We start from the raw sequence: 16738 nt of genomic DNA, 5'->3' as shown, positions 1-16738 counted from the left end.
TAACCACTAGGCTACCTGCCTCTAACCACTAGGCTACCTGCCTCTAACCACTAGGACTACCTGCCTCTAACCACTAGGCTTACCTGCCTCTAACACTAGGCTACCTGCCTCTAAACCACTAGGCTACCTGCCTCTAACCACTAGGCTACCTGCTCTAACCACTAGGCTACCTGCTCTAACCACTAGGCTACCTGCCTCTAACCACTAGGCTACCTGCCTCTAACCACTAGGCTACTGCCTCTAACCACTAGGCTACCTGCCTCTAACCACTAGGCTACCTGCCTCTAACCACTAGGCTAATCTGCTCTAACCACTAGGTCTACTGCTCTAACCACTAGGCTACCTCTAACCACTAGGCTACCTGCTCTAAACACTAGGCTACCTGCCTCTAACCACTATGCTACCTGCCTCTAACCACTAGGCTACCTGCCTCTAACCACTAGGCTACCTGCTCTAAACACTAGGCTACCTGCCTCTACCACTAGGCTACCTGCTCTAACACTAGCTACCTGCCTCTACCACTAGGCTACCTGCCTCTAACCACTAGGCTCCTGCCTCTAACACTAGGCTACCTGCTCTAACCACTAGGCTACCTGCTCTAACCACTAGGCTACCTGCCTCTAACCACTATGCTACCTGCCTCTAACCACTAGGCTACCTGCCTCTAACCACTAGGCTACCTGCCTCTAACCACTAGCTACCTGCTCTAACCATAGGCTATCTGCTCTAACCACTAGGCTACCTGGTCCTAACCACTAGGCTACCTGCCTCTAACCACTAGGGCTACCTGCCTCTAACTACTAGCTACCTGCCTCTAAACACTAGGCTACCTGCCTCTACCACTAGGCTACCTGCCCTCTAACCACTAGGCTACCCTGCCCTCTAAGGCTGCTACTAGGCTACCTGCCTCTAACCACTAGGCTTACCTGCTCTAACCACTAGGCTACCTGCTCTAACACTAGGCTACCTGCCTCTAACCCTAGGCTACCTGCCTCTAAACCACTAGGCTACCTGCCTCTAACCACTAGCTACCTGCCTCTAACCACTAGGCTAACTGCCTCAACCACTAGGCTACCTGCCTCTAACCACTAGGCTACCTGCCTCTAACCACTAGGCTACTGCCTCTAACCACTAGGCTACTGCTACCTGCTCTAACCACTAGGCTACCTGCCTCTAACCACTAGGCTACCTGCCTCTAACCACTAGGCTACCTGCCTCTAACCACTAGGCTTCCTGCCTCTAACCACTAGGCTACCTGCCTCTAACCACTAGGCTACCTGCTCTAACCACTAGGCTACCTGCCTCTAACCACTAGGCTACCTGCCTCTAACCACTAGGCTACCTGCCTCTAACCACTAGGCTACCTGCTCTAACCACTAGGCTACCTGCTCTAACCACTAGGCTACCTGCTCTAACCACTAGGCTACCTGCCTCTAACCACTAGGCTACCTGCCTCTAACCACTAGGCTACCTGCTCTAAACCACTAGGCTACCTGCCTCTAACCACTAGGCTACCTGCTCTAACCACTAGGCTACCTGCTCTAACCACTAGGCTACCTGCCCCTAACCACTAGGCTACCTGCCTCTATCCACTATGCTACCTGCCTCTAACCACTAGGCTACCTGCCTCTAACCACTAGGCTACCTGCCTCTAACCACTAGGCTATCTGCTCTAACCACTAGGCTACCTGCTCTAACCACTAGGCTACCTGCTCTAACCACTAGGCTACCTGCTCTAACCACTAGGCTACCTGCCTCTAACCACTAGGCTACCTGCCTCTAACCACTAGGCTACCTGCTCTAACCACTAGGCTACCTGCTCTAACCACTAGGCTACCTGCCTCTAACCCCTAGGCTACCTGCTCTAACCACTAGGCTACCTGCCTCTAACCACTAGGTTACCTGCCTCTAACCACTAGGCTACCTGATCTAAACCACTAGGCTACCTGCCTCTAACCACTAGGCTACCTGCTCTAACCACTAGGCTACCTGCTCTAACCACTAGACTACCTGCTCTAACCACTAGGCTACCTGCCTCTAACAACTACGCTACCTGCCTCTAACCACTAGGCTACCTGCCTCTAACCACTAGGCTACCTGCCTCTAACCACTAGGCTACCTGCCTCTAACCACTAGGCTACCTGCCTCTAACCACTAGGCTATCTGCTCTAACCACTAGGCTACCTGCTCTAACCACTAGGCTACCTGCCCCTAACCACTAGGCTACCTGCCTCTAACCACTATGCTACCTGCCTCTAACCACTAGGCTACCTGCCTCTAACCACTAGGCTACCTGCCTCTAACCACTAGGCTACCTGCTCTAAACCACTAGGCTACCTGCTCTAAACCACTAGGCTACCTGCCTCTAACCACTAGGCTACCTGCTTTAAACCACTAGGCTACCTGCCTCTAACCACTAGGCTACCTGCTCTAACCACTAGGCTACCTGCTCTAACCACTAGACTACCTGCTCTAACCACTAGGCTACCTGCCTCTAACCACTATGCTACCTGCCTCTAACCACTAGGCTACCTGCCTCTAACCACTAGGCTACCTGCCTCTAACCACTAGGCTATCTGCTCTAACCACTAGGCTACCTGCTCTAACCACTAGGCTACCTGCCTCTAACCACTAGGCTACCTGCCTCTAACTACTAGGCTACCTGCCTCTAACCACTAGGCTACCTGCCTCTAACCACTAGGCTACCTGCCTCTAACCACTAGGCTACCTGCCTCTAACCACTAGGCTACCTGCCTCTAACCACTAGGCTACCTGCTCTAACCACTAGGCTACTTGCCTCTAACCACTAGGCTACCTGCCTCTAACCACTAGGCTACCTGCCTCTAACCACTAGGCTACCTGCCTCTAACCACTAGGTTACCTGCCTCTAACCACTAGGCTACCTGCCTCTAACCACTAGGCTACCTGCCTCTAACCACTAGGCTACCTGCCTCTAACCACTAGGTTACCTGCCTCTAACCACTAGGCTACCTGCCTCTAACCACTAGGCTACCTGCCTCTAACCACTAGGCGACCTGCCTCTAACCACTAGGCTACCTGCCTCTAACCACTAGGCTACCTGCTCTAACCACTAGGCTACCTGCTCTAACCACTAGGCTACCTGCCTCTAACCACTAGGCTACCTGCCTCACTTAGAGAAAAACACTAAGCATCAGTTATAGTTCTTCATTATTAAAAGACACCACCAAACTAATCTCACTTTTCATTCCGCGGCATCAAAATTAACAACAGTTTTATTGAAGGGAAAAAAGTATTTTATTCTTCAGAAGTGTTGTCCTTATAAATATCCATTATATACAAAATAATATTATAAAACATATAAAGAGCATTTGTGTCAATCAATATTTAAATTAAACTCTGGAAATAATCATAAACAAAAAATTTAAAAAATGACATTGGTTCTGTAATTTCACAACGATAGGCCGGCAGTGACAGTGTCCTTCTATTCGCCTTCATGTCAGGGCTGTTTGGCTCCCAAATTACATCCTATTACCTATATAGAGCACTACTTTAGACCAGAGCCCTATTCCCTATATAGTGCACTACTTTAGACCAGAGCCCTATTCCCTATATAGTGCACTACTATATAGGGAATAGGGCTCTGGTCTATAGTAGTGCACTACTATATAGGGAATAGGGCTCTGGTCTATAGTAGTGCACTACTATATAGGGAATAGGGCTCTGGTCTATAGTAGTGCACTACTATATAGGGAATAGGGCTCTGGTCTATAGTAGTGCACTACTATATAGGGAATAGGGCTCTGGTCTATAGTAGTGCACTACTATATAGGGAATAGGGCTCTGGTCTATAGTAGTGCACTACTATATAGGGAATAGGGCTCTGGTCTATAGTAGTGCACTACTATATAGGGAATAGGGTTCCATTTGGGATGTATACTCCTCCTTTAAATTCCTGTTGATGGAAAAAATTGTATTTCCCACCTGTTTTTCTTTTTGGTGTTTAAGTGCTCCGTGAAGAGACAAGTGTTTAGTTTTAGCATTGAAACTCTTGTTTCGGCTTCTAGTAATTTCGGGCTGCATCTTTTCACCGTTTGAATGGAATGAAAAAGTCTGTAAAAGTCCGACCAGGCGTTTTGTTTGGAGTGATTGACAGTTGAGACGTTAGTTTGTTTGTTCAGTCAGACATTCATCGTTCTCAGTGTTTTGTTGTGGTTAGTCTGTGGTTTTCAAGGACTAGTCAGTCGGTTGTTTGCGGTTGGTCGGTCGGTTTCAGCGAGTTGGCTCCACCCTGGACCTTGGGTCTTGCCTAGCTGGTGAATTATGCTGGCTAGGGGTTAAAGATCAGTTGAATCTCAGGCACCTCCATTTTGATTAGTTGGCTTTCGAAGTCCCCATGATTAGGTCGGGCAGGGGTCAACTGAGAGGTCAGGGGTCAACTACGAGCTCCGGCCATTTGTCCCGTTTCACCTACTCTCTTCTCCATTGCTGCCAAGGACAGATGAGTTCAGTTCAAGTTTGTTGTTTTGCTTGCTGACATTCTACCAGTTCCCTCCACACTCTGTGTGTCAGTCTTTTTAACCATTTAACAGTTGATTTAACCATTTGTTTTAACCGTTCCCAGAACACAATAGGTTCATGATTGCTACTGTACACGTTTTTGTATACAAAACACTCGGTCGATGTTAAAAGTTCTATAAAGTTCTCAGGCTAGTGTTCATTAGTTCGTTTACAGAGAAGAGGAGAGGTTCGTCCATCTCTTTCTCTTATCGTCTCTCTCTCCATTCATCAAGTGTTCCAGAGCAGCAGTGACATCAGCAGTGACATCAGCAGTGACATCATAAACAGTCTCTTCTCAGATTTTTGTAAACAATCCAGAAAAATAAAATTCTGCCTCGATTGTGTTTCTCCTCTATCGCTTCCTCGCTTCTTCATACCCCTCACAGCTTATACCTGGGGAGGAAGAGAGGAAAGAGACTTAGAGGCAAGCTGTGGGAACTGAGGAAACAGTGAGGGAACATTACCCTTTTTATCTATGAACAGGGAAACTGCACAGTTCTGTTATCTATTCTTACGGCTATGCTATATGTTTTTTGCTTGGCTCATCCTGCTTTCAATTACACTCAAGCGCTTCTATGTTAAAACATAGGGCTTGTGAGACAAAGTACAGCTTTAAACGTATCAAAACCATATGCATAGGCTTGTGTTCAAGCACGAGACGACGTGATGCTAAAGCTTTACACGTATCTGAAAGCATGTGCAGAGAGAGCAGTCCAGGGGATCCAACTCTGTGGGATGAACGGGGCTTGTTCCAGGTACACTATATCCCCTTTCCAGACCATCAACTTGTCAGTTTGAAGAACGGTGATTTGATACACTTTTATAGTTTTAGTGAGATCATTTCCATATCAGATTATTTCACCATATTGACTTGGCATACATGATTACGCCATATAGGCTTACAGGATATTTCCCTGGCTTATGTTTCAGTAAAAGATAATATGTAGTATTTCCACAATGTCTATCTATAAAAAAACATAACATCACCAAGAATAAATGTACTTGACAATAAGTGTGATGTGAAACGCTGTAGAGGGAAACCGCAAAATAAGTACGGATGAAAAAGTATATATATTTTTTTTGGTATGTATTTATCCTTACCTCTGTTGCTATGACGCACGCCCTCCGTTCCTCTCCTATAACAAAGACGGACTGGTAGATCTGAGAGTCTCGAGGGGAACATATCGTTGATATCCTACACTCCGACTTTTCACTGCAACACCACAAATCAACACACACATTCAGACAGTCAACCTTTAAAAGTAGAAGCATATGGTCAAACTAGGCATCGGGTAGCCTACTGATGGGGGTGGAAAAGAATGTACAGGGAGACAGAGGTATAGAGAGGGAAAACATATCAATGGGTGATTCTACAGAAGTGGTGTAAAATGGCTGTCCCCACCCCAAAATAACTCGAAAATCTCAAAAATGTAGGACAATTATTTACATCGTGAAATTTTCTAATTCAATCCAAGACAAGAACAAACATATTGTTACAATAATATATTATAAAGTCATTGTTTACACAGGTGGCTGTCTACCTTACTGTACTCTCCTGAATCCTACTATACTGTACCTTACTCTACTGTACTGTACCCTACTATACTGTACTCTACTGTACCCTACTATACTGTACCTTACTCTACTCTACTGTACCCTACTATACTGTACTCTACTCTACTCTACTGTACCCTACTATACTGTACTCTACTGTACCCTACTATACCAGGGGTGTCAAACTCATTCCACGGAGGGCCGAGTGTCTGCAGGTTTTTGGTTTTTCCTTTCAATAAAGCCCTAGACAACCAGGTGTGGGGAGTTCCTAACTAATTAGTGATGTTAATTCATCAATCAAGTACAAGGGAGGAGCGAAAACCCGCAGACACTCGGCCCTCCGTGGAATGAGTTTGACACCTGTGTACTATACTGTACCTTACTCTACTGTACTGTACTGAACTCTACTGAACTCTACTCTACCCTACTGTACTCTACTACCCTACTCTGCTCTACCCTACTCAACCCTACTCTACTGTACCCTACTCCACTATACCCTACTCTACTATACCCTACTTTACTGTACCCTACTCTACTATACTGTACCCTACTCTACTGTACACTGCTCTACTGTACCTTACTGTACTCTACTGTACTCTACTGTACTGTACTCTACTGTACTGTACTCTACTGTACCCTACTCTACTGTACTCTACTGTACTCTACTATACTGTACCCTACTATACTGTACTCTACTGTACTCTACTGTACCCTACTCTACTGTACCCTACTCTACTGTACCCTACTCTACTGTACCCTACTCTACTGTACCCTACTGTACCCTACTCTACTGTACCCTACTCTACTCTACTCTACTGTACCCTACTCTACTGTACCCTACTCTACTGTACCCTACTCTACTCCACCCTACTCTACTCTACCCTACTCTACTCTACCCTACTCTACTGTACCCTACTCTACCCTACTCTACTGTACCCTACTCTACTGTACCCTACTCTACTGTACCCTACTGTACCCTACTCTACTGTACCCTACTCTACTCTACTCTACTGTACCCTACTCTACTGTACCCTACTCTACTGTACCCTACCCTACTGTACCCTACTCTACTGTACCCTACTCTACTCTACTGTACCCTACTCTACTGTACCCTACTCTACTGTACCCTACTCTACTGTACCCTACTCTACTCCACCCTACTCTACTCTACCCTACTCTACTGTACCCTACTCTACTGTACCCTACTCTACTCTACCCTACTCTACTGTACCCTACTCTACTGTACCCTACTCTACTCCACCCTACTCTACTCTACCCTACTCTACTGTACCCTACTCTACTCTACCCTACTCTACTCTACCCTACTCTACTGTACCCTACTCTACTGTACCCTACTCTACTGTACCCTACTGTACCCTACTCTATTCTACTGTACTCTACTCTACTGTACCCTACTCTACTGTACCCTACTCTACTGTACCATACTCTACTGTGCCCTACTCTACTGTACCCTACTCTACTGTACCCTACTCTACTGTACCCTACTCTATTCTACTGTACTCTATTCTACTGTACTCTACTCTACTGTACTCTACTCTACTGTACCCTACTCTACTGTACCCTACTCTACTGTACCCTACTCTACTGTACCCTACCCTACTGTACCCTACTCTACTGTACCCTACTCTACTCTACTGTACCCTACTCTACTGTACCCTACTCTACTGTACCCTACTCTACTGTACCCTACTCTACTCCACCCTACTCTACTCTACCCTACTCTACTGTACCCTACTCTACTGTACCCTACTCTACTGTACCCTACTCTACTCTACCCTACTCTACTGTACCCTACTCTACTCCACCCTACTCTACTCTACCCTACTCTACTGTACCCTACTCTACTCTACCCTACTCTACTCTACCCTACTCTACTGTACCCTACTCTACTGTACCCTACTCTACTCTACTGTACCCTACTCTACTGTACCCTACTGTACCCTACTCTATTCTACTGTACTCTACTCTACTGTACCCTACTCTACTGTACCCTACTCTACTGTACCATACTCTACTGTGCCCTACTCTACTGTACCCTACTCTACTGTACCCTACTCTACTGTACCCTACTCTATTCTACTGTACTCTATTCTACTGTACTCTACTCTACTGTACTCTACTCTACTGTACCCTACTCTACTGTACCCTACTCTACTGTACCCTACTCTACTGTGCCCTACTCTCCTCTACTCTACTGTACCCTACTCTACTGTGCCCTACTCTACTGTGCCCTACTCTCCTCTACTCTACTGTACCCTCCTCTACTCTACTGTACACTACTCTACTCTACTGTACCCTACTGTACCCTACTCTATTCTACTGTACTCTACTCTACTGTACCCTACTCTACTGTACCCTACTCTACTGTGCCCTACTCTACTGTGCCCTACTCTCCTCTACTCTACTGTACCCTACTCTACTCTACTCTACTGTACCCTACTCTACTGTACCCTACTCTACTGTACCCTACTCTACTCTACCCTACTCTACTCTACCCTACTCTACTGTACCCTACTCTACTGTACCCTACTCTACTCTACTGTACCCTACTCTACTGTACCCTACTGTACCCTACTCTATTCTACTGTACTCTACTCTACTGTACCCTACTCTACTGTACCCTACTCTACTGTGCCCTACTCTACTGTGCCCTACTCTCCTCTACTCTACTGTACCCTACTCTACTGTACCCTACTCTACTGTACCCTACTTTACTGTACCCTACTCTACTGTACCCTACTCTACTCTACCCTACTCTACTGTACCCTACTCTACTGTACCCTACTCTACTCTACTGTACCCTACTCTACTGTACCCTACTCTACTGTACCCTACTCTACTGTACCCTACTGTACCCTACTCTATTCTACTGTACCCTACTCTACTGTACCCTACTCTACTGTACCCTACTCTACTGTACCCTACTGTACCCTACTCTATTCTACTGTACTCTACTCTACTGTACCCTACTCTACTGTACCCTACTCTACTGTGCCCTACTCTACTCTACCCTACTCTACTGTACCCTACTCTACTGTACCCTACTCTACTGTACCCTACTCTACTGTACCCTACTTTACTGTGCCCTACTCTACTGTACCCTACTCTACTGTACCCTACTCTACTGTACCCTACTCTACTGTGCCCTACTCTACTGTGCCCTACTCTACTGTACCCTACTCTACTGTGCCCTACTCTACTGTGCCCTACTCTACTCTACCCTACTCTACTGTACCCTACTCTACTGTACCCTACTCTACTGTACCCTACTTTACTGTGCCCTACTCTACTGTACCCTACTCTACTGTACCCTACTCTACTGTACCCTACTCTACTGTGCCCTACTCTACTGTACCCTACTCTACTGTACCCTACTCTACTGTACCCTACTTTACTGTACCCTACTCTACTGTACCCTACTCTACTGTACCCTACTCTACTGTACCCTACTCTACTCTACTGTACTCAAGCTTACTCTACTTTACTTTCTTACAATTGAAGCAACGGCCTCTGGACTCTGGATCAGTGGTGTTGTTCTGGAAACCACATACATTCGGTCTTTAACTTGTCATGGTGTCAACTCACTGGGTTGGATCTTGGGACCAATATCCTGGTATAAATCTTGGCTCTGGGATATGACCTTATTCTTTGGTTTACAAGCCATAGGCAATCCAATTTGAAGAAGACAATACTCTCTGATCATTGGCTGACCACTTCCAACAAGTTGGCTACTTTAAAATGGTGGCAGCCCCATAAACTCAACATCTATAGTAAAATGTGTTATATCCATATAGAGTCCTCTATGTATCTGTATGATTTCCAGTTGTCACCGAAATGCCTGTTATTTTGCACAAAATAAAAGTAGGTAAAGAATTTGAAAAATGTGAACATCGAAACAACATCATTAATACGATGCATAATTCAATCAATCAACAAGTTTCAGATTCATACGATCAACATTGAACATTTTACAGAAAACAAGAGATAATATTACTCTCAATTTAAAAGATTTTTAGAATCAGTTTTAAAACAATGTTTTTTACTCATTTGTTAATTTGGTATACAAATAACATAAAAAAATGTTTTAACCGTAATACAAGGTTAATCAAAATGATTACTATTGTTTATGGTTCTACTTTTACTGAGACTTTTTCACCGTTTCCGTAGTGACAGTGTGTGAGGAGTACTACCTGACATATCCTGTAAGACGTAAAAAAGCTGAAAGTTTGGAAAAAATAATCAGTCTTTTTTTCTCTCTTTTTCCCCCCCCCCAATTTCATACCACTTCTGTACAATCACCCTTCTACACACAGAGAGACAGGGGGAGGGGAGTATGGCTCAGCAACAGTCAAACATATTAACTAAGACCAGTATTGTGTTTCTAAGGAGTCTGTCTGTTGTGGTCTGTTTTTAGTAAAAGTCTTTGGAGTTAATGAGATTAAAAGATCATTTGAAATCATTAGCAAGCTAGAAGCTTGGAGGTGGGGGATTGGGGGTTATGGTTTAAGTCGTCGGACTTGACTGTTGATCCTTTGGCTGGGTGGGTGGGTGGGGGTATCAGAAAAGATGTAGAGCCCATAGAATGGCCTTGACCTTTCACACACATATTGAATTGCGGCTGTAAGTATAGAGCTGTAAGTATAGAGCTGTTTTCAAGAGGTGTACTGAAACAGTTTCCTAGAGCTGTAAGTATAGAGCTGTAAGTATAGAGCTGTAAGTATAGAGCTGTACTGAAACAGTTTCCTAGAGCTGTAAGTATAAAGCTGTAAGTATAGCGATGTACTGAAACAGTTTCCTAGAGCTGTAAGTATAGAGCTGTACTGAAACAGTTTCCTAGAGTATAGAGCTGTAAGTATAGAGCTGTAAGTATAGCGCTGTAAGTATAGCGCTGTACTGAAACAGTTTCCTAGAGCTGTAAGTATAGAGCTGTACTGAAACAGTTTCCTAGAGCTGTAAGTATAGAGCTGTACTGAAACAGTTTCCTAGAGCTGTAAGTATAGAGCTGTACTGAAACAGTTTCCTAGAGCTGTAAGTATAGAGCTGTAAGTATATAGCTGTACTGAAACAGTTTCCTAGAGCTGTAAGTATAGAGCTGTAAGTATAGAGCTGTACTGAAACAGTTTCCTAGAGCTGTAAGTATAGAGCTGTAAGTATAGAGCTGTAAGTATAGAGCTGTACTGAAACAGTTTCCTAGAGCTGTAAGTATAGAGCTGTAAGTATAGAGCTGTACTGAAACAGTTTCCTAGAGTATAGAGCTGTACGTATAGAGCTGTAAGTATAGAGCTGTACTGAAACAGTTTCCTAGAGTATAGAGCTGTAAGTATAGAGCTGTACAGAAACAGTTTCCTAGAGCTGTAAGTATAGAGCTGTACTGAAACAGTTTCCTAGAGTATAGAGCTGTAAGTATAGAGCTGTAAGTATAGAGCTGTACTGAAACAGTTTCCTAGAGTATAGAGCTGTAAGTATAGAGCTGTAAGTATAGAGCTGTACTGAAACAGTTTCCTAGAGTATAGAGCTGTAAGTATAGAGCTGTAAGTATAGAGCTGTAAGTATAGAGCTGTACTGAAACAGTTTCCTAGAGTATAGAGCTGTAAGTATAGAGCTGTAAGTATAGAGCTGTAAGTATAGAGCTGTACTGAAACAGTTTCCTAGAGTATAGAGCTGTAAGTATAGAGCTTTTAGTAGCCTATGTCTCAATGTGTCATTGCAGAAGCAGTTGGCTAGTTCTTCATGTTTGCAGATGTGGTCTAACATTTCAGAATCGAGATAAAACTCATCGAAAAGCTTAATTTAGACCAAAAAAAATGCTTTTCTTACCTGTACATTCTACTCAGCGGTATTTTCTCTTCTAAACACTTGTCGTAGATCACATGACTTTTGCTTTTATCCTCTTGCGACGTATCATCCTTCAACTCCTTTGACTTTGCGTTACTATACGAGTCCAATTGATAGTTCTTATGGATGAAGTTTGACTTCTCTGATTCGCAGTCCACTTCCAGTCCAACCTTCTGATTGGTGTTCTTCAGCTGGGAGGCGGGGATTAGGTTATCCCTCTGTACATCTGATAGGTTGTTCATGGTCTCCCCATCTCCCCTGTCCCTGCCGGTCTGCCTGTGGATGTGCCGTAGAGCCAGCCCAACCATGCATAGCAGCACCAGTAATGCAACCAGCCCTACAGCCAAGGAAACTGCCGCCCACTGGAAGCCATCTTGGCCCTCTCCATTGATCCTCTCCCCACCCACCGGCAGGGTCACAGCAAAGAACTGGCAGCGTGATCCGGTGAAGCCAGCGGGACAGATACAGGTGGCAGGGGGTTTCCCCGGCCCTCCTCCCCCTGTGCAGAGCCCTCCGTTAAGACAGGGGTGGATGGAGCACTCGTCCAGGCTGCGGTCGCAGTTTCGTCCGGCGTACCCCGGGGGGCAGGCACAGGTGTAGTCGTTGATGCGGTCCAGGCAGGTCCCTCCGTTGGTGCAGGGGTTCCCGGCACACTCGTTGATGTTGATCTCACAGCGTTGGCCGGTGAAACCGGAGCGACAGCTACACAGACGCACGCCACCGTGGATCAAACACAGACCGCCTGGAGAGAGACACAAGGGGTCAGGGGTCAGGGTCTTGGAGGAGAGAACACGCATGCAGACATACACAATAGGCCCTGTCCAGAAACAATCACTACTTCCCACTACGTCACTACTTCACACTACGTCACTACACACTACACCACTACGTCACTACATCACTACTTCCGACTACGTCACTACACACTACACCACTACGTCACTACACACTACACCACTACGTCACTACACACAACACCACTACGTCACTACACACTACACCACTACGTCACTACACACTACACCACTACGTCACTACACACTACACCACTACGTCACTACACACTACACCACTACGTCACTACACACTACACCACTACGTCACTACTTCCCACTACGTCACTACTTCCCACTACGTCACTACTTCCCACTACGTCACTACGTCATACTATGTCACACTATGTCACACTACATCACTGTGGTTAGAGCATTGGGCCAGTAACCGGAAGGTTGCCGGATCGAATCCCCGCGCGGACAAGGTAAAAATCTGTCATTCTGCCCCTAAGCAAAGCAGTTAACCCACTGTTCCCCGGGCGCCGAAGACGTGGATGGTGATTAGGGCAAGCCCCATTTCAGTTGAAAACATTCAGTTGGACATCTGACTAGATATTCCCCTTTTCCCTTACTTCCCACTACACATCTTGAGGTCTCGGTAACCATCAGATGCGAAGTCTCAAGTCTGAATTATTTTGGCCTTTCCCTTCATCACTAAATCCATGCACCACAACAAGCATGAGTGCGTCTCTAAAAGGTCACCCTGAACCAAGTCCATGTGGATTTGATATGTATCACATTATTTGTCCATCAACAGTATTTTCCTTCATCCTCTGTTCAAACTAGTACAGGCTTGACTGAATGAACAGTATTGGGTGACATTCCTTGAAGCCGACTGGAAGCCATCACATGTTTACCATCCAGCACAATAGACACACAGTTCCCACAGATTCCTGTTGTTCCATAACAATCCAGACTGCCGGCCCAAGGGGAATTCAGGAGAAGGGAAGAAGGGGAGGAGGGGGGAGAGAGAAGAGGGGTGGAGAGAGATAGTAGGTTCCATCACACACTTCCAACCTGCCTGAGGAATTCAGGAGAAGGGGAGGAGGGGGGAGAGAGAAGAGGGGGAGAGAGATAGTAGTTCCATCACACACTTCCAACCTGCCTGAGGGATTCAGGAGAAGGGAAGAAGGGGAGGAGGGGGAGAGAGAAGAGGGGTGGAGAGAGATAGTAGGTTCCATCACACACTTCCAACCTGCCTGAGGAATTCAGGGGAAGAGAAGGGGGGGATAGCGGAAAGAAGAGTGGAGAGAGGCCGTAGCATACCGTTGGCACAGGGAAGAGATGTGCACTTGTCCACTCTCTTCTCACAGTTGAGTCCTGTGTATCCGGGAGGACACTCGCAGATGTAGCTATGCCCGTTGTCCTTCTGATGGCACTGTCCGCTGTGGAAGCAGGGGGAGTCAGCACAGGTCAGCAGGCTGTGTTCACAGTGGGAACCCTCGAAGCCCTGTGGACACGAACACCTGTAGCCAACATCCAGGTTCTATAAAGGGAGAGAGTTAAGATCTAAAAGGTCAAGACAGTTTGGATTACAGTCGTTTCTAAAAATGCAATCCTTCCTTCCTCTCACATCAGTTCTGACAATAACTCTGCTATTGTCCCTTTTAGGCTGGGTATTTAGTGGGCCACCTTGGTCCAGGCAGCGTAGTTCTAACCCAGTACCTTTAAGTACATAACATGACCAAATGTATGTGGACACCTGCTTGTCTAAACATCTCATACCAAATTATTGAGCATTAATATGAGGTTGGTCCCTGCTTTTGCTGCTATAACAGCCTCCACTCTTCTGGGAAGGTTTTCCACTAGATGTTATAACATTCCTGTGGAGACATGCTTCCATTCAGCCACAACAGCATTAGTGAGGTTGGCACTGATGTTGGGCGATTAGGCCTGGCTCGCAGTCGGCGTTTCAATTCCTCCCAAAGGTGTTTGATGGGGTTGAGGTCAGGGCTCTGTGCAGACCAGTCAAATTCATCCACACCGATCTCAACAAACCATTTCTGTATGGATCTCGCTTAGTGCGCGGGGGGTATTGTCATGCTGAAACAAGGAAAGGGCCTTCCTCAAACTGTTGCCACAAAGTTGGAAGCACAGAATTGTCTAGAATGTCATTGTATACCGTGACGGTGCCACATTGAAAGACACTGAGATCTTCAGTAAGGCCATTCTAGTGACAATGTTTGTCTATGGAGATTGCATGGCGGTGTGTTCGAATGAAATAGCTGAATCCAGTCATTTGAAGGGGTGTCCACATACTTTTGTATTTATAGTGTACCCATCTGCTCATCAGTTCTGACAATATTGCCACTTTTTGTCGCTTCTAGCCTGGGCATTTAGTGACTTGCAGGGGGCCATCTAGCACGTACTCCTTAACGGGCGTTCCTGCAGGCATTGTCCCATCTAACGCGGTCATCTAGTGCTTACTAATTCACTGTGCAGAGTCCTCCGTTCCTACAGGGGCTGTCCCTTTCCTCCACGGTGCTGTCCCCTTCCTCCACGGTGCTGTCCCTTCCTCCACGGTACTGTCCCCTTCCTCCACGGTGCTGTCCCCTTCCTCCACGGTGCTGTCCCTTCCTCCACGGTGCTGTCCCCTTCCTCCACGGTGCTGTCCCTTCCTCCACGGTGCTGTCCCTTCCTCCAAGGTGCTGTCCCTTCTAACATGTCTATCTAAAGCCACTTCCTTCACGGTGCTGTCCCCTTCCTCCACGGTGTTGTCCCTTCCTCCACGGTGCTGTCCCTTCCTCCACGGTGCTGTCCCTTCTAACATGTCTATCTAAAGCCACTTCCTTCACGGTGCTGTCCCTTCCTCCACGGTGCTGTCCCTTCTAACATGTCTATCTAAAGCCACTTCCTTCACGGTGCTGTCCCCTTCCTCCACGGTGTTGTCCCTTCCTCCACAGTGCTGTCCCTTCCTCCACGGTGCTGTCCCTTCCTCCACAGTGCTGTCCCTTCCTCCACGGTGCTGTCCCTTCCTCCACAGTGCTGTCCCTTCCTCCACAGTGCTGTCCCCTTCCTCCACGGTGCTGTCCCTTCCTCCACAGTGCTGTCCCTTCCTCCACGGTGCTGTCCCCTTCCTCCACGGTGCTGTCCCCTTCCTCCACGGTGTTGTCCCTTCCTCCACGGTGCTGTCCCTTCCTCCACGGTGCTGTCCCTTCCTCCACAGTGCTGTCCCTTCCTCCACAGTGCTGTCCCTTCCTCCACGGTGCTGTCCCTTCCTCCACAGTGCTGTCCCTTCCTCCACGGTGCTGTCCCTTCCTCCACAGTGCTGTCCCTTCCTCCACGGTGCTGTCCCCTTCCTCCACGGTGCTGTCCCCTTCCTCCACGGTGTTGTCCCTTCCTCCACGGTGCTGTCCCTTCCTCCACGGTGCTGTCCCTTCCTCCACGGTGCTGTCCCTTCTAACCTGTCTATCTAACCACTTCCTCCACGGTGCTGTCCCTTCCTCCACGGTGCTGTCCCTTCCTCCACGGTGCTGTCCCCTTCCTCCACGGTGCTGTCCCCTTCCTCCACGGTGTTGTCCCCATCCTCCACGGTGCTGTCCCCTTCCTCCACGGTGCTGTCCCTTCCTCCACAGTGCTGTCCCTTCCTCCACGGTGCTGTCCCCTTCCTCCACGGTGCTGTCCCTTCCTCCACGGTGCTGTCCCCTTCCTTCACGGTGCTGTCCCTTCCTCCACGGTGCTGTCCCCTTCCTTCACGGTGCTGTCCCTTCCTCCACGGTGCTGTCCCCTTCCTCCACGGTGCTGTCCCCTTCCTCCACGGTGCTGTCCCTTCCTCCACGGTGCTGTCCCATTCCTCCACGGTGCTGTCCCTTCTAACATATCTATCTAACCACTGCTTACCGTGCACAGTCCTCCGTTCCTGCAGGGGTCGCTGTCACACTCCTGCAGCTCCAGCTCACAGTTGACCCCAGTGAACCCAGGGGGACAGGTACAAGTATAGCTGCCTTGACCCGTGT

At 47.2% G+C, this 16738-nt stretch overlaps 1 protein-coding gene across 1 annotated transcript; it reads right to left on the bottom strand.

The window, feature by feature from the left end:
- Positions 1 to 3815: 3815 nt before the first annotated feature.
- Positions 3816 to 16733, bottom strand: LOC120041059 (delta-like protein 4; the record flags this gene model as incomplete). Its single annotated transcript, XM_038986025.1, has 5 exons — positions 3816 to 4932; positions 5641 to 5752; positions 11932 to 12691; positions 14049 to 14268; positions 16623 to 16733. Coding segments are annotated over 5 exons (1209 nt in total), but the record flags the coding sequence as incomplete, so codon positions are not given.
- Positions 16734 to 16738: the final 5 nt, after the last annotated feature.

This window comes from Salvelinus namaycush, unplaced genomic scaffold (genome assembly GCF_016432855.1).
Source record: "Salvelinus namaycush isolate Seneca unplaced genomic scaffold, SaNama_1.0 Scaffold4006, whole genome shotgun sequence".
Classification (NCBI taxonomy): Eukaryota; Metazoa; Chordata; class Actinopteri; order Salmoniformes; family Salmonidae; genus Salvelinus; species Salvelinus namaycush.
The sequence above is the reverse complement of the archived record's forward strand: the minus strand, read 5'-3'. Positions and strand labels throughout refer to the sequence as shown.